The sequence below is a fragment of the Periophthalmus magnuspinnatus genome, chromosome 1 (genome assembly GCF_009829125.3).
Source record: "Periophthalmus magnuspinnatus isolate fPerMag1 chromosome 1, fPerMag1.2.pri, whole genome shotgun sequence".
Classification (NCBI taxonomy): Eukaryota; Metazoa; Chordata; class Actinopteri; order Gobiiformes; family Gobiidae; genus Periophthalmus; species Periophthalmus magnuspinnatus.
Genome location: NC_047126.1, coordinates 21,794,110 through 21,817,409, shown reverse-complemented (window position 1 = coordinate 21,817,409; position 23,300 = coordinate 21,794,110). Strand labels below are relative to the sequence as shown.

Genomic DNA, 23,300 nt, shown 5'->3' with positions numbered 1-23,300 from the left:
GCAACCTCTGGTGGTAAAACAAAGCACTGCAATAATAATGTGAAAAGGTCAGCGAACAGTCAGTGAGGTTCAGATAATGAAGAACAAACCTCATTATTGAAAAGTAGTATGAGCCTGTATGTTGGAATATGTGGTCTTATTATATATTTGAGAAGGGATGTTCATTTGAGCTGGTATAGTAGTCTACTACTGTGCACTTTGTGCACACTGGGGTTTCAGAGCCTGATGAAAATATTAGCCTATATTGTGGAAAATGCAAGAATATAGATTAGCTCACATTTTCCTGGGTGAAATACCCCAGAATCCCTTCTCATATTAAGAAACTGAACAAAAAGATTAGAGGGTAGGGTCAGTGTTGACAGCTCTCCTAGTGGGAGTGGATTTTCAGACCAACTCTAAGTTCTGAATACTGCCCATGGCTCTAGTATGGCACTGCTTTAATGTGGCTTCCACATGCATACACAATATAAACATGTTTTAAAGGAAGTTTAGTATGCAAGTGCTACTATTACAACTTTACTACAATGGCTTAGTAATATATATAGAATGTAACACAGATGGAGCCAAAGGGCTCAAAAGTTTGTGGTAATCTATTTGCTTCATTATCCAAAATGTTTACAGCATAACATTTACGCTTCATTCTTTAACCTTTTGAGTAAACTTTTTAACCTATATGACCTTAAAGTTGTTTTGCCCATCCTGGAAAGAAACAAACACAACCATATAATCCTAACCACAGTAACAAGTGCTGATGCAGAGCAGCTTACGTTCTTTTCCACAGAGAAAAGAGACAAACTGTGTTTTTTTTTTTTTTTTTACTCCAATTCATTTTTCCTGGTTTGCAGGCTGCACACAGACCTCCTCTGTCCTGGCACACTCCAGCTCTAAAGACTCAGCTCATTCATGCACTCACACAAAGACAAAGTGTGTCGCAGACACTTCCCTCCACTTGCCTGTATTATCTTTAGTGTCTGCGTCTTAATGGCTTCCTGCCTGTTGTTTATGACAGAAAGAAACAGGGAGCTCTTTGATTGTCACCAGTCCTCAGTTTTATTCCTTTTCCCAATCATCATACAAAAACAAAGTCTTCATATACAAACAAGAGACACATGCCTGCCATATCTTTAAAGCCTTGCTGTGTTCTAAGTTACATTATTACCACAAATGCATTATAGCTGGCCATTGATTGTGGATGATTCTCAGCCTGTCCAATGCTGCTGTGTTGAGTGCTGGTCTCCACAAAGTTAGCTCCAAGCTTATACAGGATCCTTTGGGTTTTCACTGGGTCCCATCTGAAATAAAGCAACAAAGTATTTTTACAATACAACTTTTTGTTTGCTCATTTATTCTTTCATTCTTTGTTTTCATGTTGCAGCACAGTTTTGATTTTACTCACTTGGATCCAATTGTACTCTCAGTTTTGGAACCAGCTGATGAAGTAGGTGCAGATTCCATGGAAGCTCCTCCAGCAGTACTCCGTAGCCAAGCGAGATGCCTTGGAATCAGGTTGCTCCGTGGGACGAGTAGTGGTCTTCACAGGCTTGGGGGTGGTCTTCTTAGGCTGAGGGGCCTTGCCTGGCTGGGGTCTGACTGGCTGTGGCTGAGGCTTTACCGGCTTGGGAGTTGTGACAGGTTTCGGCTGGACTACTGGCACCACGGGTTTTCGAGGCTCCTGGACAGGCTTAGAAGGCTTAGGAGTGGCAGGCTTGGGGTATGCAGACAGGTAAGTCATGTGGGCCTCGTCTGGGTACTTCTTACACATTGGTGGGCGGTAGACCTTCTGTCCCTGGCAAGCATTGTTCTGCTTCCTGAGCTCCCACATCATCTGGGTGAAGTAGTGGCGTGGGTTGAGGTTGTATGGCCGACAGAGGTTGGGTTTGCCTTGGAAGTCGCAGTAGTAGGACTGTCCAGCAGCCTGGCCTTTGCATGACACACGCAGGCGGGTATAGTCCCCGACTCCAGACACCACCATGGTGCAGGAATCTCTGGTCTTGGTGGTGAATCGAATTGGCTCATCCCAAACGCTGCGCTGTTGTGGCTGGGCCTGTGGCTGCCTGCTTTCATTCACGCTGTTGTTGTTGTTGGTTTGTGCGTGAGATACACACACAGCTGTTGCCAGCAGCAGTAGAAGTCTCAGCCTGGTCCTCATGGCGGGTGGATGGTGTGGAATGATGAATACTGCATGCAAAGGTTGGAAGTGCTTGAGAGGGGACTTATAAAGCCATAGCCCACAAAGAAGGTATTATTCAGGTGAACTCTGACTCCTCCCCGAAGTTTTACATAGACACACAGAGAACATGTGGCTAATGCCCAGCTCTGTGTGGTCAGCGCCAATCCTAAACAAGTGATGGGCAGGATGGAAGGGGGAGGGTGAAACATAAACCATGGGAGGGGGTTGAGGTGGAAGAGGGCCGACTGGAAGCGGTCAATGGGTCTGTGGGACTCCTGGGAGGAGAGGGAGGAGTGTAGGTCTGAAGGACAGTACACATATGGAAACCAATGTTGTGAGAGTGCGACACATTATATAATCTTATGGCATAGGGAGCTCTTTGACTATTGATGGCGGGAGAGAGGGCTGAGAGTGCACAGGCTAATTGCAGCCTCAAGTCATTTGCCCAGGAGTTAAGGTTGATCTGCGCCTCTGTAAAAGGAAAAACTATATCGTGTTCATCTCAAGGTAGAGTTTAACTGCTGCACACACATATTAAGCACACAAAATATTTGTTTTATATTTAATTGTTCCCATGTTATATTAGCCCAGTGAGAGTTGATACTTCCACACTAAAGAGCTGTGGGAAAACGGAATGTTACTGCGGCCTACGGCATGTGAAAATGGGTGTGGTCATTTGATTCTCATTATTTGTGGTCCAATTTGAGTCTGAATCCTTTTTTGATTCAGCAAAAAGCCTAAGAACTTCAAGTCATTATTTAGCGAAGAATGTGTGACATTGTATATTCTTAAAATTTCCTGCAGTGATAACACATGTATTACACAGTATTCTTTGCAGTAGTTGTGTGGCACTTTGAGGTGTAGCTTGGTAGATAGTCACTTCTCCAACTCTACCAAATCTAAAGAGAAAATATGTCTGATTAGTTACATTATACCCAATAAACTTGCATAGATAAAGTGCATAGATGTTCGTGTTTCCATTGTAGCAGTAAACACACACAGGAGTGCATTCAGTGTGTCATATCCCCATTCAACTGCTTATGATGCCTTTTAGAGACTTCAGCTAGTATAGAATAAACATGTCGTCTGTGTTTGTTTCCGGAGCATATGTTTCTTTAAATTAAATTAAAGTAATCCTGCTCTGATAGGATGCAGCCGCGTCACGCCACCTCCCTCTGCCATCTCACCTCCTCCCTCCTCCACACTCACGCTCCGGCCCCGAACCTATCAACCCCCAAACCACAGCTCTCGGGTCTGTGTGCACACGTCCTGGCCCTACTGCATATGTTACATGAATGTTCTCTGGAGTCTTTGGTTCTGTGTGTTTTGGCAGCTGTTGATTTGTAACACACAAAAAGAAAAACATGATGAAAGACTATTAGTGTGATAAATTACTCACAAGTAACTGTGAGTGCTTGCAATTATGTAAAACTTTAAAAAAATAATTGGAGTTTTTATAGTGGTAAAAATTTTATTCACATATGTTGCAAATTCAGTTTTTTTGTCTTGGTTTGGTCTCTAAAATCACAAAACCAGCAAACAAAAATTAATGCAATCTTTTTTCCAAATAGTCATGATGAGTTTCACACAGTGGCATTGACGAGTACACACTGTACAGTTTAAAAGATATCTATGTGTGAGAAATAGTATTCTTTTACAATGTATCAAATGGCTACCTGGTCAATGTAACACATAATTGTCCTAAACTACAGGAAGGATGTGGATAACAGTCAATAGACAACAATGAAAAGTAACTATAACTAAAAACTTACTTAAAAAAAACATATATTGACAAAATATATAAAACTTTCAAAAACTGAAAGCATAAAAAATATACATTGTTTTTGCAAGTTCAACTGATGTAGTTACAACAGAAACATCTATCCACACAGAGACACAATGCTCTGTTCATAATGTACAACTGACACGAAAAAGACTACTATTGTTGTGTAAAGATAACATTTGGTTAAAAACAGTTGGCTGGTATCACAAGTTTTTGTCAAATGGCTTGAAGAATCAGTGGAGATCAAGATGCCGCCACAATTTTCAATACAGTCTTCCCTTTTGTCATTTCTGTAATTCTGCAAAGTTAGAAAAAAATAATTTTACAGCATATTCAAATACAGTCAGAAGATTAATCAACACTAACCATATTCAATTCCAATTTTCCTGGCCACTGTCGGTAGGAAAATAAAATCATGAATTAATTCATATTCGCCATTATTTAAATTCAGTAAAAAACATTATAATGTGATTATAATGTAGGGAAAAACATGCATTAGACACACTTCATGCACTAAATGGGGTTCTAGGGTTACTATGAGAAAAACTAAATAGACACATGCAACATTACTGAGGACTGAAATTAAGATGACGATTTTAGAAACACATTGACATACTTACCATTACAAAACAGATAGTAAGTTGCTCCTCACATTGTAATTTTGTATATTTTGTAAGCGCGATGATGTTTTAAAATCTACAAGGTTTGTATTTTAAACATGCACTATGTAACTTTACTTAGGAAGAGTTCACCACTTACTCAATTCCATGTGTTCCACATCTCCATGGCCAAATACTACATCACCATGTAAACATGAAGGTGATGACATCAGGCCAAATTACAGATCAGATCTGTGAAGAGGCAAATCTATTCACAGTAACAAGGCACTTTGAGTACTAAAACTGAATAAAAGAAAGGCAAAGCCATCATATCTCTATGAGACATGCAGATGCCAGACCTTCCACCAGAAAAGTTTCATAGTGCATCTTTTTTTCAAAAAGTGCAGTAGTTTATTGGTTGCTTGCAGAGTGTTAATAGAAGATCAATGTAGGGAAAAGTCAGTCTCCAGATGAAAAAGCAAATGAATGAACAGATTGATTAGTTGGTGAGTAGATGATTTTAAAAGACGACCTCTCAAGTACCTTCCTGCTGGAGAAGAATGTTCCTTTGCATCACCAGTCAGGGTAACAAGGTGGAGCAGAGGCGCGAGGGAACCGGCTCAGAGTGTCAAAATAAGGGGAGCAGCTACACATACAAACACACATGCTCTTTAGTTGGAAGTAACATCATTCACAGAGAAAACTTCTCAATGCACAAAAGATGACCACAGAGATTTTTTGAAGAAACTGGGTACCGAAGACTCCAAAAACACTTCAACAACATAATTCAACAAAAGAGCAGAAGATGCTGACTGGATGAGGAAGTGAAGACATGCAGTCCAATCCATAAAAGGATGGAAGAGCAGATGTAGAAGTTCATGTTGAAAGAAGTGGCCATGAGCAAAGACATTACAACAATACTTCAGGAAGACATGATGCAAAATGTGCAAATTCACAGTGGATACATGGAGTTCATGAACATAAGCGACAGGATATGAAGTAAAGGTGACAAAAGTCTTAGTAACAAAGTGTAAAAAAAAGACAGAAGGCAAAAGAGTTTATGAAAAGAAGAGAGGAGAAAGAGCAATTCTAGGAAGCAGTGGAGGACAAAACCAGTAGATATTGAACTAAGTAAATGTGGAAACTCACTCTTCAAAGACATCTTCTGTGTCCATCCTTCTGTAGTATTTGGCCAGTTTCACAGAGAAGATAATACTGGGGATAAGCAAGATACAGCAGCCTCCCAAACCAAACCAGAATGTGTTCTGAAACACAAACAAGATAAATTATTATTATTGCTAGTCAATTTGAACACATTTCCTACTCTGGTTCTACTGCGGTTGTTTTGGGTTTCTAAATGACATTGCACAGGGTACCAATTAAAATCTCTTTCATATAGAAAGCATGTGTGTGAGCCTTAGCACAGTCTGTATTTGGCTCAGAACATCCTGTCCTCCTCAGTCACACGTGCACACATGTACAGTGACTGCAGCCAGGATATAACAGATTCTCTGTTTTATTTACCACACTGCAGGGCTTCTTTGACCCTTTCATTTACTCACAAACTCAACATGTATGATATACAGCTAATATATAAACATTACTGCTCAGCTGTGCCAGTCGCTGAATATAGTGAAGTGATCTTTGTCCTATCGCTCTACTTCTTTAAATGTGTGTGCTGTGCTGGGGGCTTGGGAACATGCTGTCCTCATGTATGTGAAAGTAGCCATGTTTTATTCCCAAAGCCCTTCACTCTCAAAGAGGCCTTCTTGTTTCTGGTCCACATCCAGCTGCACATGGTCTGCACACACACTCACAGTGTTCTGGCTCTTACCACGGAGTCGATGATGAAGCTGCAGGTTACTATCTCCAGACTGTCCACAATGTTACTGATGGGCTTACACTGCGCCACCTCTGCAGTCAGCTGTGGATGCAAACACCAGCTGGTAAGTATCCACTTTAATTGAATAAGTTTAAGTTAATACTTCACAAGACTGCTTGTATACTCACAGAGTTTTTCACCCAGTTTGTGTACTGTTTGAAGTATCCTATGAGACTTTCTGTGTAGGCTTTTGTTTCCTGAAATAGCATATATAAAATACATTTTAAATTGTCTGGCTAACAGAAATATGGCTGCAGTTGTCTAAACATAAGTGATAAAAATGTATGTAAACCAACTGTGTGGATCTTTTTCTTATAACATACATCAATTTATTTTTTTTAGGTGTGATGTACTTTCTATGAGATTATCTTTACCTGTTTGACTACATGGGAGGCGTTGTGTGTAATCAGGTACTCTGCTGCGTCAATAGCACTCAGGATATTGTTGACTTTTACCTGTAAGTGAGTGAAATAAGTATTTTCATGTTGTTTTTTTATATAAATAAGTGAAAAAAAATCTTGTCTTACAGGAAGCTCTGTGGACGTCTTCTGCAGCTGTTTGATACTCTGACTCATTGTACTCTGTAAGCCAAGAACATACAGTATAGTAGTTATGTAATTGAACTGTCTTGGACACATTAGAACAGCTAACAAAAATACAAATCACAGAACAGCACAGTTTCACATCTGCTACAGCCAGGTCATTCCACAGGTCTTACACCAAAATCAGCTTACCCGCGCTTTGACAAATTTCTGCCATGATAAAGTGAATTCAGAAAGGAAGAAGAAAAAGCTTGTATTGTTTGCACTGGACATGGGACTAAAGTTGATGTATGGTAGGTAATGAGATACTCACCATGGCTTGCTCCAGTGGAAGGACCTGCTCTCTGTGTATTTGTCGGATACTGCTGGCATGGCCTTTCAGTGCATTTTCTAGTGCACCACGTGGCTGATGGGAAATTGAAAACATAATCAACAACTGAGTTAAGATTTGTTAAAAATGCAGATAACATATATTTAGCTAATTTAAAGGGAAGAAAATCTGTTTTAGAATTACCAGATTGTCAGCCTGAGCTTCTAGGTCTGCAGAAAATGATAGCAGATCCACAAGAGTGACCCCATTGTTTAGCTAAAAACACAAACAATTATGCATTATTAAAGAGCTGCCTATTACATGTTTTCTAAAATTATATCTTATTCCACAGGATTTCAATTCAATTTCTGCTCCTTAATTAGACAACTCCATACTAGCTCTTAATGCACAGTAAAATGACATCTGGGTCGTAATTTTATGTGAACAATAGTTTTAAGTTCAGTGCACAATCTCCATTCTGAAAGTCTTTTCCAGAAAAAGCTTTTACAGTACAAAGTGTGCAACAAGGATTTACAGCACATTTCATTACAGTGGATGGATCTATTATCTAATGTACCCTGTAATCCGCTTCCCACTGTAACAAGTAGAGGGCTTACCTCAGTCAGGTACGCCTGGTAGTCGATGTGTCCAAGTCCGGAGTTGGCAAAGTTGATGAGGCTGTCTCTGCCAGCCTGCTCCAGCAGTGAGATGTCTCGCAGATCCACCTGAACCCCTTCCAAGATTTTTGAGAGGTCCTTGTTGTACTGTAATAAGAAAAGGCAAATGTGTACAAATGAAAAGAAAAAGATATGGATCACTATCATAAACACTCTATTCATTATGATGACCAGTTGAAAACAGGGACATACCACAGTTCTGTTGAGGAAGGAGTTGACATTGAACAATGTTTCTAGTTGCAGAGCGTGGTACAGGCCATTGTTTTCATAGCATTCTCTGCAAAAAAACCCAAAATAAAACATGAAAATTAAGTTGCTCTGACACAATAAAATATGTCCTAACATTTTTACTGAGATGGTCAAACATTCTTGTATGGTTACAGATTTCACACCAGCAGGTGGCACTGTTTACCTATACATGCTTCCAATGGTCAAGTCTATATTTGGATTTTGGAAGAGCATCCCTGGGAGGAAGTTCCTCTTTGCAGGATGAACCAGGAATGGAGTGTCGATGATCTACAGCCGAAACACAAGACACAGGTGAATATGTGACTGTACTAAACTGTAGGGCTCATTATGTAACAGTGTCATGCTCAAATAAAAGATTGTCTAAATGAAGCACAGCAGGTGACAGAGCAGAGCGTTAGGCCACTAAGCACTGATTAGGGTTTTTGAATAGTACCTTGAATATCTGCCTGTTGGCCAAAGGCTCACACATCATCTTTTCCACGTTGCCACCGACAATAAACAGCGTTGTTACCAGGGCCATAAGCACCCAGGAAAAGAGGAAGGAGAAGCCCACCCCACTGCAAAAACACCATACAAGACTATAATTATCATCAAATGTAAAAAAAAAAAAAAAGTTGAAAATTCACTCAACATCTTTCTCTTCAACATTACAAATTATTAAGTGTTTTTCATGATAAACACATGAACACGTGTGTTTAAGACAAATGTATCTAATGGTAACGTACGCCATGAGTAGGTTGCCCCCAGTATTAGATAGACATCCACGGGTGGTGGGCGTGGCCTGTTTGTCATAACCACAAGTACCACACAGCAGACCCAGGAGATTGAATGCCAGGACCAGGACCACCATGCAGAGGACCACCACACAGCCAATCCACCTGGAGGACAGACAATAGACATAAAAAAAAGAGTCAACTCAGTTTGACAATTTGATTCTGACTTTGCCCTTTGAAAATATGTATCAAGGCTTATAATTAATTTAAAATTTTTAAGTTAACATATCTATATAATGAAGCAGAGAAGCATATTGAGCATATTGGTTTTATACAGCAATTTTGGCCAAGATTAAAAAACACTACAAAAAAGTAAATAAAGACAGCTTAGTATTTCTTGCCTCAGGAGTAAATATACAGTATGTGGTATAAATGTATTCATAAAATATATTTATGTAATATTGGAGTATTTGTAGTGACAACCGTAGACTATATAACAAAATACATTTGGGGCACTAACCTGTAAAAGTCCATCTGGTCTATCTGTGGGTAATATGCTTCAATATTCTTCTGGCCTTGACTGAGGAAAATGGTGAAATTGACTAAAGAGGCTTCTATTGGGAACATCTTGGCAAAGTTGGTGATCTCTGAGCCAGTCTTATCCAACATTCCTTTCACTCCTGCAGACACACACATGAAGAAGAAAAAGAAGAAGAAAAAGTTTCTATATTTGGTATCACTTTATGATAAATACACCTTAATTAGCCTATATAAAGCATGAACAAATCATAATTAACACATAGTTAATTAAGGGGTTAAGGTTAGTAGATACTAAGCACGAATATTTATTAATAAACAAATTGTTCATTATGAATTAAGTCTTTGGTCATGCTTTATTAAGGTTGATTACAGTTACTCTGAATGAGAATAACAGTTTTGAGATGAAAATAGAACTTACGAGGTAAAGCTGTACATAGAAGTGGCATGAGGGGAAAAAAAGTAACAAGTTATGTTTAGGGTTGGCTACATCTACTGGCTACATCATCTGATTTAGTAATGAGATTTAATTTTTTAGACTACAAAGAATTTTTAATTTTTAGACTACAAAGGCTGGGTAGTGTACCTGCAACAATATTTCTAGTTTGCTCTTTAACCAGTTTGGGAGTGTCATTAAAAGACGAGTAACCCTGAAAGTAAAAACAAAGAAGAGAGAAGCTGGTGAAGGAAAAAGCTAAGAATGTGTTTTCTATAAAAAAAAAAAAATGTTGGGAAACTTTTTAAAACAAATATTTAAACTTGTTGATGGAGCCCTACCTTTTGTAAAATGTTGCTGAGGTCTGTTTTTAGGACATTATTGACATTTTCCAAGGCATGGTTGACATCTGGAAGCTTAAAAAACAATGGACAAATGAGTGAATATATGTATACACATTGTTAATATTTATAAAAAAAAACAAAAATGTAGTATAGGTTTATAGCCTTCCTGATTAGAGAAAACCATTACAAAATCAATGTTAATTTTACAATATATATCACCTTTAACAAAAAAATAAAATAAAATAAACTATAAGGACAGTCTAATAAGGATTTTTTGAGCTGGCACATGGGCAGAAAGACAGTGGGGCAGAGCAGAAAATTAGCACCAATTATCAACAAAATGTTCAGTATTCTCCAGATATCAATATTGAAACTCCCTGATATCACTGGTAACCATAATAGAGTAAAAAAATAAAATCCTGGGTGCATTTCTTAGTTACCTTGGTGAAGTCGGCGCTGACCCCCAGTTGGGCTAGCGTGGAGCGGATGGCGTTACACGTGGGGGACACGGCTCCGTTGGTGCAGGCCGGGTCAGACAGAGTGTTGGACAGAGACGCTCGCTCTCCTGACAGGCTATTCTGGAGTTTGGATGTTCCCTCCTGAAGCACCTCCAGAGACGAGCCCACACTCTCCAGTGACTCTTTGGTTTCACGCATGGCTGCAAAGAAAGAGACAAAGTGAATGCAATTAAGGTACATTTTTGTTTAAAACCTAGATTCTTCTGACCCTTTCTCTTTTTTAACAAGTGCAGATGGAAATGATGGAAACATTTCAAAAGCAATAATCTGATAAAAATATGATAAAAACAATGGTATAAATTGTATAAATATTATTTAGATATGTTAAAATAAGAAAAATTAAGACTATATGTGTAAGTGAGACCAAATACATTTGTGGATTTGATTAGATTGATTTAATAAAATGTTTCGTAATTGGAACAAACAGTGCCCAAATGTTTTGTTTGCATTTAAAAGTCAAACGACAGACATCTATTTAAGCATGTCAGAAATAACTTGGGATTAATTAAGAACACAAACAGTATGTAAACACCAGAGGACACGTAGTAACACTGAGGCAAACAACACATTTCTAAAACCTACACAGATTACATGAGGTCAAGCCGTTTACACAAGTCACAGAAGGACAGGTGGGATGAACACACACCAAGTCACAACCGAAACTTAGAAGAAGAATCCTGACATTACCTTTGATGGCACTCTCAACTTTGGCTTTAATTTAAAAAGATCAGAGTGACAAAATGTGGTTTATAAGATAACTGTGCTTTCATTCTAACACATCATTGCAATTTGATGATTTAGGTCAAACAAGATACCTCCAGCCATGCGCAAAGCTGTGTCCAGTGACGGTACCACGTCCTTTTCAAGCTGATTCTGGATCCTTCCCCCCAACAAAGGTCCAATGTCTGTCAAAGAGGTTTACCCAGGTCAACCATGGACAAACACAACTGGACATTAGGCTCATTTATGTAAAGAGTAACAGTTTATCTTACTATCCAAATCTGAAAGCACTTTGTTCTTCGCCGTGGTGTACTGGGCTGTCAAGTATTCAATTTGCTGTAGCACAAATTCACATAAAAAATTTGAGAAAACAATAGAGATTTAGCGTGTAAACGTCACTGTTGAACATTGTACCGAAGGGGTGTTGTTGGCCAGTGTCTTCAAGTCTCTCAGATTAGTGTTGATAAAGCGACGAGTGCTCTTAACCTGAGCACTGACGTTGTGGTTGGCAGCATAGGATATCAGGACCCCCAAACTGAAAATATACCAAATACAAACGTAAATAACTATGAAGTACTCAGTGTTAACCAGCAGAGAGTGGTATGGGTATTCATGAACTTGCCTTGTTCCAGTAATACTGATTACTATACAGTGGGGCAAAAAGTATAAGTCTGTCTGTCCAGACAGAATGGAGAGAAAGAATCCAGGAAATTACATTGTAGGATTTTTTATTAATTAATTGGTAAATACCTCTGTAAAATAAGTAAGTGTTTTTTTTCTCATTTTGTCTCTCATAATTGAAGTGACCTATGATGAAAATTACAGGCTTCTCTCATCTTTTTAAGTGGGAGAACATGCACAATTGGTGACTGAGTAAATACTGTTTTGCCCCACTGTAACTTGCTGTTAATGGACACTAGTCTAGTACAGAACATTATTTAAACAGTGCAAAAAGGTATTAAAAATATAAATCTAGGGCCGATATATCACTTTTAAGCATATCAGCTAACGGCCTTAAATCTCATTTTATATAGCTATAAAGCTTCATTTGAACACTTCAATATGAAAAGGACACAGCACAAAAAGTGACTACAATGCTTATCCATTTTGTAGTATAACAGTTTTGTAGAAGAGTTTGTAATCAATTAAAATTATATATTTTGGGAAATGATCAAAATCAGCACTACCTATCTGCCAAAAAATATCAGTAGAGTTTATTGGCCATCGGTTTCTCTGAATATTAAACAATTGGTATCAGCATAAACCATGAAAAAACACATACTGGTCGATCTCTAATCTAGGCATTGTAAGATTGAGCAGATGCAGATGCTGGTATGATCAATCATATACTTCAGAAAAGTTTAAAGTTTAGCTGGTTGGTCTGGCAATTAGCTGATTGGTCTTCTCTGGTTATCAACACACCTACTGATCTATAATGTGTACAGTGTAAAGACAGAAAATAGCATAGTTATTGTAACTTCCTCAAGTTTAAACACATTTTTCAACTGGAGTGAAAAACAACACAAGGGAACAGCATTATTGAAGGATTATAAAAACTATTAAGCATAATATTAAAACATGCATTGTTAAGTGTGAAAAACTAGATTTAGAATTGACTAATCCAATGAGGTTCATCTGGTCTTCCATTAATTTAGTTTAATAGTCTTTTTCTAGACCACTAGTAAGTAATCAAAACTGTCAGGTATGAAAACAAAGTAAACCTTGTCTAGAAAAAGAATCTATTAAAATAGTATCTATGACTAGTTTACATGAATGTGAGATAGCTCACACGATGAAGATGGAGGTTGCAATCAGAGAGGCGGTGTAGACTCCTCGCTGACAGTCTGCGTTCTTCCTCTGCCTTTGGTGCATCTCGCCTCCACAGTTCTCACAGCAGCGGCACACACAGAAACAGGTGCCAATGATGGGGATGAGCACCACGAACAGGAGGCCAATGACCGTACATATCAGGAACCCTGCTTCATAGTAGATCCACTGGAGATAAAAAATATATACGTTTACAAAGTTGTTCATAAAGGATCAGCTCTATGTTCCAACAATTGTTACAAAATGTTGAAAAACTGGTTCTATGTTCTAAGTGTATATCCCCAAATTTTAGGATTTTTTTTATATTTTTATTTTGTTATGGTTAGCACTTTGTTACAGGGTTATAATAAAGATCAGTACTTTGTTATAAGGTTTTGGTTAAGTTTAGGGCCTTTCTGTATAATGATTAAGTTTAGGGCTTTGTTGTAGGGTTATGGCTAGAGGCTCGTTATATGATTATGGTTAAGGTTAGGTTGTGAGTAGGGCTGCAAGATTGATCAGTATTAAATCAAAATCGCTGTTTCAAAGAATACAATTAGCAACCTAAAAATGCTGAAATAAATAATAGCAATAATTACTTACAAAAAAACACAATATCCTGTCTTATTATGTATACACACTGCTGAACCTGTAGTTTAGGTCTGTACAAACATGTTCTGAAATGTGACTCTTATATCAGTTTGTCAGTTCATAGTTCATTGTCTTTTTGTTAATTCTTCTGGATGAGTTTCAAATGTGAATCCTACTGTTAAAATATAAATTGAAAATCTAATTGCAATTGTAATGCATTCGCAATTACGCCTAGTGTACACTGACTGCAAGCACGGTGCGGTTTGGGATTTGCAAAGGTTCCGCATGATTTAGAAAGTGAATCAAATCAATGCTACACTGACCTCGGTGGAGTCAGACGTGTGTTATCGCATGAACCCACATGAAACCGCATTGCTTTGGTCAAATACGCACTGCAGATGGTAGTTGGTGTAACAGGTATTCTGCAAGTAACCCGCTAAAAGTACTAACCAGACCTGCCTTGCAGTCAGTATAAATGCGATGTTAGATGTTTTCCCAAAATCGTGCAGCTCTAGTTGTGAGATTATGGTTAAGGGCCTGGGTGAGGACTGGATGAATTTGCTTTTAGAAAAATGGGTGAGGGTGTGTGGGTGAGACATTTCAGTAACGGAGCTTACCTGTAGTAACAAGACGACGTTTTCTGGCTGAAGCACCACAAATGTAATCAATAACAAACAGTCAGGAAAAAATGAGACAAGTTAATTTAACAACAGGCCTAAAATGAACAGTTTTCATTGCATTCTATAGAACATACATCAAGCACTACCACAGTAAATGTCTCTCTGAGATACTGACAAATTTTATATGATCTTTTATGTCAACTTTTCAAATGATTATACTGTGACTGAACTCATTAAAACAAAAAAAAATCTGTGATTGTGGTATCATTAACAATGATTTCGTTTTGATAATACGTACCTTTCTCCATTCTTCTAATTTGATGCCTCCCATATTTTGCTGTATAACTTTCACAATAAGATCTGATAAAAAGAGGCAAATTGAGACCATTAATAAACATCTGTTTTTAATGTGTGTATGCATGTTACAATTTTCAAACTCAATTTTGATACTAAGAAAAAGGCTTGATAATCGATACCAATTTCAAAAACTGAATGATGACAAAAAACACAATTCTTTTAGACAATTGTCTTGAATTTGGATTTTCAACACAAACTAATATTTTTTTCTTTAAAATGATTGTGGTCTTGTACTGTAGTAGTTACAGTACTAGTTACTGCCTGCATAAAATCCAACTCCATACTCACTCTTTCTCTTCTACCCTATCTACTCTCTTCTCTACTTTGCTCATACCCTCACACAGACAATTGTTTTGTTCTCTCCCAAATATTTCCACAACAATTCCTGTCCTATGTTCATGTTTAGTAAAGATCTCACTGCTAGTTTAGCAGTGAGGCTGACAGACCCAACTGTCAGTGTCCAGTATGTAGGTCAGCCTGCTAAGCCTACCTGTGCACCACTGACTCACCCGAAATTACTCAGCAGGTAACCAGATAGGCGCAGATACTGTTGGATCCTCACTGACATGTATGAGGTCTGAGGGTATCTCTGATTAAAATTTCAAATTGCTCATGATCAGCTTGTCTAGCTGTAGCAGTAAATACATTGGTTTAGAGCAGTTCTGATTGAAAAATGTAAACAAAGGGAAACATAAACTGACATAAACTGATTATATGTTTTTTCCACACAGCTAGGGCACAACTAACAGTTATTTAGATAACTGGGTAATCCAGTGACTCTGGTGATTGATTGATTAGTTGTAAATTGTAAGTATTTGACTTTAATCTTATTAATAATAATTGTTTACAAGTTTGCTCTGACCCTGAGTGAAGAGAAACAACAAGCCTGGCCTTGGCTATCATCTGTAGTTAGACCCAACCCTGTTGTATTCTTACATATCACCACTAGATGCAGTTTACGTTACTCCTGTTGAATCGTGTGCCAGCTTTGACCTGACAGAAGAAGACCAGCGAGCGCAGGGCTGTCCCTCAATTCCTTGTATGCAGACTCTGTACTCGTGTAGTCCTGGGTGCAGACTTGTGGGAGCAGACTCAGAGAATGGACTTGAGGGGTTAATAAGCACACACTGTGCTCTCTCAGCTTTTGGGACAAGTGGACTTGATGACATCACAGGAAATAAAGCGCATGTGGGTGCTCGCTATAGTAAAGGCCAATAGTAAATTTGAAACTAATAAATTTCCCTTATCTAAAATATAGCCTAACTATTATTGTAACCCATCAGCCATCTGGGGGGCAGGTTTCACATCTACCATCTACTGATAAAAAAAAAGCAAATGTACTTACAAATGGTAGCTTTAAGGTCTTTACTAGAGCTACTATAGAAATGACAAAGCAACACCATACACTGATGTACCCACTCACTGTATGATGTTCACATATTTACTGTCACTGCTATGCATCCAACCAACTTATCGTTGACTCTGAGATAAGATATTTTGGACTTTTACTTTCAAAATATGGTATTGGGATTTTCTTCTGTGATGTTACGCATCAATTTAATATTAGAAAGTTAAAATAGCAACCAATATTTTTAGATTTTTCATAGAAAAGTGAAAAGACATTACTAAGTGGTCTAGCTTAGTAAAAGGTGGTCGTCATGGGGGTCTTGTAATCATATGGATAATCCTCTCAACAACACCTTCTTCAAATGTGTGAGGAAGATGCTAGCGTCCCAAGGTCTTTTCTCTTGTATCTGACAGTTTGAAGTAAGAGTATAGAGTGTATTAACACTCCGCTATGTACCACTATGTGTGAGATGAGAAATGTATGAAAACAACTGATTAGTTGTATGAACATATTGGAGTTGCTTTGATGCCACCTGTTGTTACTCAAGTTCTTAGTTAGTATTAACCACCAAAGGCAACCAAGCTTAGACAGCTTAGAAGAGTGACCCAGAAGGGAGCAACAAAAGAAAATTAGGAGACAAACATGTCAGGAAACATGACATTAAACTAGCCAGTGATGCTCACACAAAATGACAATATATGGTGTGTGTATATAAAATGGTATATCAAGAAAAAATACTAGAATCAATGATACATAAATATGGTTTTACATAATACAATGGGAACGAACTTCTAGACTGGTAACTCACTGTCATGCACATAAAAACGTGAACAATCCTTAACCGTGACCTACTCTAGAGGATTACAAGGCCTTATGCAACCCCAAGATCAATTGTGGTGTTGAGAGCACCAGCTTTAAATAAAATAACAAAATTATTGTATTGAAGCTGTACTCTATTAAAACAAGAAAACATCAGAAATCAAGTATACTAAATGTAATTATCTCTAATAAAACTCCTACAATACAAGTCGGTAGATGTTTCAGCTATTTGTAACCTGTAACATAGGTATTAAAAAGTATTGCACTCTTATCAAAAATATTTATCCAGCCCTAGTTGTTGTGGACTTGTTAATTGGTCACCCTAATCTCTTAATAGTATGAGAAGTATTCTTTGTGCCACCATCAGTGGTGCGCTTACCACAGTTTGAGAAACACAAGGCGCTGCACTGACTGCAGTGGTGTATTGCTCCTCAGAAGTATCCCAAGAGCCACTTATCAAAGAATGGGTCTAAAACAAACATTTATTTACAATAAAGTTTACCTAATGCTATTTTTCTGGGAGAATTCCAATACCAACTCCTCAAATCAGTAACACGATGGAGGTAAGTGTGCCTGGCTAACTAAACAACTTTCTTATTGTTAAGTCCACCAAGATATGTTTTACAGCAGAATAAATTTGGGCATTTTTTTTGGACCATTCATAACTAATTTGGGCAAGGAATTTTGACATGACATATTTGAAAAAAATGTTTTATACTTTATTTCTGACAAGCATTGTTCTATTAAGCATCTGTTTTAATAATATTGTTTAAAGAGAAATAAAATACAACATCCCAGTCATTTCAGAACATGTTATACATAATAAGACAGGACTGTGAGTTACTTCCCAAGAAAATTGTAAACTTAACAGCCGTTTTTGTGGTTTGCCAATTGTGACCAATCAAATTTAAAATTTGATTTAAATGAAATATATCCTGCAACAAAAAGATGACAACAACAGTTGTTCTGTTTTGAATAACCTGGATATGTTATAAGTTATTGTTTAAAAATAGCAAAAAGGCAAACCTGTGTCTGCTAAAGCTGGGCAATATATTACATTTTTTATTACATTTTCTTTTGCTTTTTCCTTTCCATATTAATATCCTGATCATAAGCTATACTTGTAATCATTTCCATGTTAACACAAGAAATAGAATAGTTTCTTCCTCTAACGTCTCTGATCCAAACCTCTGACAGGAAGAATTTGCTGGACATTTACAGGCCCCATGAATATTATGGACATTACATTCACACTTACAAACAACTGAATCTCAAGCTCTATGAGACTTCAATTCATTGCACAGCCCTAGTGTGTGCTTATAGTGACGTAATTGGATGTAAAGTGACGGAACTGGAACATTGTGCCTAAACTTAATAGCACCTGTCCAGTTTCTCTAAATATGTGACTGGCTAGTCCTGACGAGGATTCTGTCCCAAAATCTGAGTGTCCGTGGACACTGGACACTACAATGACTCACAATCATCACAAAATATCCTTGCTCTACAGTCATACCTAACCCAAACTATGATTATGTATTTCACTGCCATATGTTACATTTTTTTAAGCAAAAAGACATGACAAATGTAAAACCACTGAGCTCGGATCATATAGATGAGAGCATGATTTGTTATACAAGGCTATAATCACTGAAGCATGAGCAACTCCTCAGTGGGACATACTGAAACAAAACTAAGAAGATTACCAGGACATCCTTTCTTTCATAAAGATCAAACTGAGACAACAAAATATGCTTTTCATGACAGGCAGGACCATGCTATATACCAAACAAACACAGACGCAATACAAAAGTAAACACGAAAAGTAGACCTGAATTATTAATTTGTCTGCCTGTTTACATTAAATAACACCCTGGTGAACAAAAAAACAGTAATAATAAGGGCAAACAGACAAACACCCAGACTATGACCCACTTTAGAGTGTGTGAGAGACAATGCCATCTGTAGTTGTGGTAGCGGTGTAATGTTAGCATTAGCTCTGTGTAGGCTAATCCTCTAATCTACCCACTGTGTATCTCAGGGATAAGACAGTGCCTACTCACTCAGAGGCACGTTTCTCAATATGTATATTCTGCACTAGAATATGTGTGACAAGGAAAAAAAACCTAAAAATGACAAAAAAATGTATGGCACAAATGTTTTGTTAATTTAAATTGGGTGACCAGACGTTCTGTACAAAAAATGTCCCAGGTATCTCTATTTTGGACCAATTTGATACCCTCTAAAGGGAAAGCAGGGAATAAATTGTCATTTGTTTAACTGAAATACAAAAAACACAAAAAATGTTCTCAGTTGCACTGACTGAAGTCTCTCAGATTATATACTAACTCACAAGTAAACCGCGCATAATTCATGAATGGATGAGCGCATAGTAATATTCCTAATTACGCACTCTTTTCACAATTTTATTATGTCATGATTCCTGTTTTGGCTCTCCCTGTATTCTCGTCTCCTCCTCCCTCACCTGCCTGTCTCCGGAGCTGGGCGGAGTCCTGACTCCTCCCGCGCGCACCTGCTTCCCATCAACGTAATCAACACCACCTGCCGTGGATAAGAGGGGTCAGGACCAGTCACTCGGCGCCGGAACGTCCGCGTGCTTCACACATCCACCCGAGAACCAGCTCCGGATCTCCCCAGCCCCTGCACCTCTGTCCTGGTATGGTCTTGTGTTCTCCCTGTCTCGTCGTGCACTTATGTTTCTCCACGCTCACGGACCCGCACCTACGCTCCCCAGCTTCTATGGACTATGAACTCTGATTTATGAACTATTACTTCTGTGATCACTTAGTGTGAATAAAGACATTGTTAAACGTCGTGAGTCTCGCACCTTTGGTCCTTACGCCTCACTGGTTACGACATATTATCAACCACCTGAAACTGGGGGATCCCAGTTTTTGATTTTGAAAATCTGGTCACTCTAGATTTAACACAATACTATACAATTAGTAAAAATGGCCTTAGATAATGCTTCTAGAAAGGTTACATTTCATTACATTAAATATATATTACATATTATGAATATAATTAATATATTATATGTATTAAAACTAAATAATGCATCTATATAGCTCCTTTCTGGGCTCTCAAAAACGCCTTGCATTGCTTTGTTCCTTCTCTTCACAAGCTAAAGCTGGCCTGGGATAGATAAACAGAACCTAGGCCAATCTGTGCCATGGGTCCCTCTGACTACTCCTCACTCACTCACACACCACATTCATTCAAGTTAGAAAAGTTTTGCCCAAGGAAACACGGCAGTATGCACATGCACAGCATGCAGCAAGGTTCAAACCTCCAACCTTTGGGTTGAAGTGCTCAAATTCATAAAAGTATATAGCAGCTTACAGTACAACCACTGTTTGAACAATCTTCTGGTGTTTTCCTCTGTTATTGTTTAATTAGTAACAATTACTTTAAGCACTGAATATTGGTACATTTGATGTCAAAGGGGCAGTAGTGGCTCAGTGATTACTGTCATGCCCTTCAGTACATAGTTCACTCACCTTGTCTATTTAAGGCTATATGTGAGTGACCGGTGGTCGGCACAGATCAGGAGCCTCAGTGTGTGGAGAGTGAATGACCAATAATTGCACAGTCAAAGGTTTGTCCAGGTTGTAAAGTGCAATAAAAATGTTATTATTAAAATAATATTTATTTTATAATCATGACTAATAACAGTTACATTATTATAATAATGACAGTGACAAGTGTTTATAGCAGGTTTTGCAGAATGTTCTGCATCAACCATTAATTTTGCAAAGACAAATGATAATGCGAGACAGCTTAATCAATTACCAGTTACCAAGAGCTCTTGTTGTATTTCAGTTACTAGCAGCTTAACAGTGCCTTATTCCAGTAAAGCATGAGTATAGCATGACAAGTGCTGAGCCTCAGTACCAAAGATTAATGTTACGCACTCCTTATATCAAACTACTTTATTACATAAGCCTCAGGTCAATCTGGTGAAATTTGCAAACACAGGCAATATGATCAAAAACATGACAGAGGAGCACATGGGGGTGAAGAGGGGCGTCCAGGTAGTCTGTCTGTGTGTGACAGGGGTTGAAACTGGAAAGTCCCTGGCAGGAGAAGCATATGGTCCAATGGATTAAGGTATTACTCGGTGATGCAGGTGACTGAGAAAGCCTCCTCTAATCGCTGATCTGCTAATTGATTACCCAGTCCACGGCTCTGGGCCCGTACACTAAAATGGCAGCAACTTAAAGCCTTTCAATCCTATTGCACTCCGTCAACGTGAGTACTCATAGCTGTCCATGAAAGACTAACAAAACCCTTTTAGCAGTGTGGCTTTTTATGTATCACTAGGTTACTGGACTACACCACAAGGCCAAGTTATCATATAAACCTGAAAATGAGATGATAATACCTACACATGATAGGCAGGGATCTGTAGAGGATCACTTTTGACCTATAACAGCTATTGGTCCAACGCTTGACCAACCTGCATAGTTTTGGTTTATGAGCCATACCACAATTCTGTGTGGTATTTTACAAGCTAAAATGTTGTCATTTTTGACAGTGTACTGTACAACCATAGGTGCCTCTGAGCAAATATTCCTGTCCCTGGACTTTGCATTGAGTTCAGGACTTTTTCTATGATATCCATGGCAAATATACCATTAGGACACTACTATTTGTGTTTGAACTTCTATTTAGTGTGAGAAATTGTATAGGCTACTGCTTGAAAGTCAGTATAGCCTACAATAAATATCAATATGGTTCTTTGGTATTATTTAGGTAACAAATCTAAAACATAATGTATTCAGGGTAACCAATAAATGTGGGCTTCTGTCCCAATATACAGATTTGAGGTGTGCTAGCTAAACCAAATTAGGCAGGTGGTAGGGTGACCAGATAGAAATCAACCAAATGTGTTTACGTGGGACAAAGCGTGAAAATGATGGACAGGGGACAGAGGACATTTACCTGAGGGGAAGTTGTTAGGTTGGACGGCGTATAGAAACGCATGGACCGTGTGGAAGAGGAGTCCAATGGCGCCAGGCTCATAGTACGCATGGGTATCATACACAGCTGCCGGTACAAACCCAAAGTCCAGCGGCTGCACCGGCGAAGAGGAGCGCTGTCGGTGCGAGTCCAGAAGCAAAAGTCCCGGTGTGGCGCTCTCCTGGTCCGCCTGCTCCTCCTCGCCATGTGCACCCCCCCAACAGAGCAACAGGACTAGCCACGTCGTCCACAACATTGCTCCAAAAAGTCTCACAAAAGCTACAAAGCGGTAAACTAACTCTGAGATGGCTAGCGGAGGATGGAGAGGGGGTGACACCTGTCCTTCCGCGGCTTATCCTCCCAAATGAACGCTACAAACACGCTCCTACGGAAAAGTTTCGAAGTTATCATCCAGCGGGGTTCGGCCGGCCCCTAACTCGGTTTCCTTCGGTTCGGACACATCGCTAAATTGTTTCTTCCACGGTTTTTGTGCGCTGTCCGTCGGGGTTCAGTCTCATCCGCTGCTGGAGCCTCTGGAGGAGCCTCTGCGCCGCGGAGGTCTAATCTCGCGCGCACTGACAGCTCAAGAAGGCTCGTGCACGCTCCGAGCTCGTGGTCAGGAGCATCTGTCGCGCGCCGCATGACACCGTCCAATCAGCTGTCACCGCGGTCACTTTATTAAGAACAAAGGCGAGTAGAAGCAACGCCTGAAATGTGTACAGCCTCGAGAGTGTTAAAGATGCACTATGTAACTTTACTGATGGAGGGCCGTCTCCATGTGCATGTCTCGATGGAAATTATTGCTTTGCCTGGAATGTTCCACAGTTTTTTTTATCCTGCATCTATTCACCTATCGGTTTCTTATTGCTCGCAGACACCTCTCCACGGATCTGATCTGTAACTTGGTGTGGTGGATCACCTGCTTCTTTTTATGGAGAAGATGGAGACTACTGGGACTACTGGTAATGAAATTAATCTCTATGGAGACATGCAGGTGTTGTGCTCTCCACCTGAAAAGCTACATAATACACCTTTATATAATGTAAATTGGTCAACATAATTCCAATGTATCTGCCTGCAATAAATAAGGTCCTCTATACATATGTAAATCATGATACGCTTATTGTATGTCATTGTATTAGTGACCTGATTAAATTGCTTCTTTTGTATAAACCTAAACAGTATATAAAAACTTGGTGAAACGTAAAAGCTAGGTAAGGTGTGACCTCTGTATCCATAGGCTAGTCTACTATTGCCTTTTCCCCAATGTTTTATAGTGTAGTTGGTAATTTCCAAAAA

At 38.8% G+C, this 23,300-nt stretch overlaps 2 protein-coding genes across 3 annotated transcripts; both read right to left on the bottom strand.

The window, feature by feature from the left end:
- Window positions 1-1,404: 1,404 nt before the first annotated feature.
- fgfbp2b (fibroblast growth factor binding protein 2b) lies at window positions 1,405-2,174 on the bottom strand. Its single transcript, XM_033970588.2, has one exon. The coding sequence runs from the start codon at window positions 2,147-2,149 to the stop codon at window positions 1,415-1,417; it is 735 nt and encodes a 244-aa protein (XP_033826479.1). The 5' UTR covers window positions 2,150-2,174; the 3' UTR covers window positions 1,405-1,414.
- A 1,453-nt stretch (window positions 2,175-3,627) lies between these two features.
- Window positions 3,628-22,586, bottom strand: prom1b (prominin 1 b). 2 transcript variants are annotated; one of them, XM_033968533.2, is made up of 26 exons: window positions 21,984-22,586; window positions 14,796-14,857; window positions 14,495-14,521; window positions 13,270-13,475; window positions 11,895-12,015; window positions 11,753-11,816; window positions 11,576-11,665; window positions 10,683-10,900; window positions 10,240-10,314; window positions 10,049-10,112; window positions 9,446-9,605; window positions 8,938-9,090; window positions 8,646-8,769; window positions 8,376-8,479; window positions 8,156-8,240; window positions 7,904-8,050; window positions 7,491-7,562; window positions 7,290-7,382; window positions 6,962-7,015; window positions 6,809-6,889; window positions 6,563-6,631; window positions 6,387-6,476; window positions 5,702-5,817; window positions 5,096-5,198; window positions 4,320-4,346; window positions 3,628-4,251 (listed from the first exon to the last, which is right to left on the bottom strand). In XM_033968533.2, the coding sequence occupies exons 1-24, from the start codon at window positions 22,255-22,257 to the stop codon at window positions 5,126-5,128; spliced, it is 2,622 nt and encodes an 873-aa protein (XP_033824424.1). In that variant the 5' UTR covers window positions 22,258-22,586; the 3' UTR covers window positions 3,628-4,251; window positions 4,320-4,346; window positions 5,096-5,125. The 2 variants fall into 2 exon arrangements, with proteins under 2 accessions (XP_033824424.1, XP_055080357.1); XM_055224382.1 differs by lacking the exons at window positions 3,628-4,251; window positions 4,320-4,346; window positions 5,096-5,198 and having other exon boundaries at window positions 5,698-5,817; window positions 21,984-22,488.
- Between the last annotated feature and the right edge of the window lie 714 nt (window positions 22,587-23,300).

Bases quoted from the DNA above. Each gene is read 5' to 3' on its own strand.
- prom1b (XM_033968533.2), bottom strand. From the start codon at position 22,257: ATGTTGTGGACGACGTGGCTAGTCCTGTTGCTCTGTTGGGGGGGTGCA. The intron at 8,051-8,155 runs GTATGTCCCTGT...TTCTTATTACAG, and splicing joins CCTTCCTCAACAGAACTGTG to TACAACAAGGACCTCTCAAA. The intron at 6,477-6,562 runs GTGAGTATACAA...TTGCATCCACAG, and splicing joins CAAACTGGGTGAAAAACTCT to CTGACTGCAGAGGTGGCGCA.
- fgfbp2b (XM_033970588.2), bottom strand. From the start codon at position 2,149: ATGAGGACCAGGCTGAGACTTCTACTGCTGCTGGCAACAGCTGTGTGT.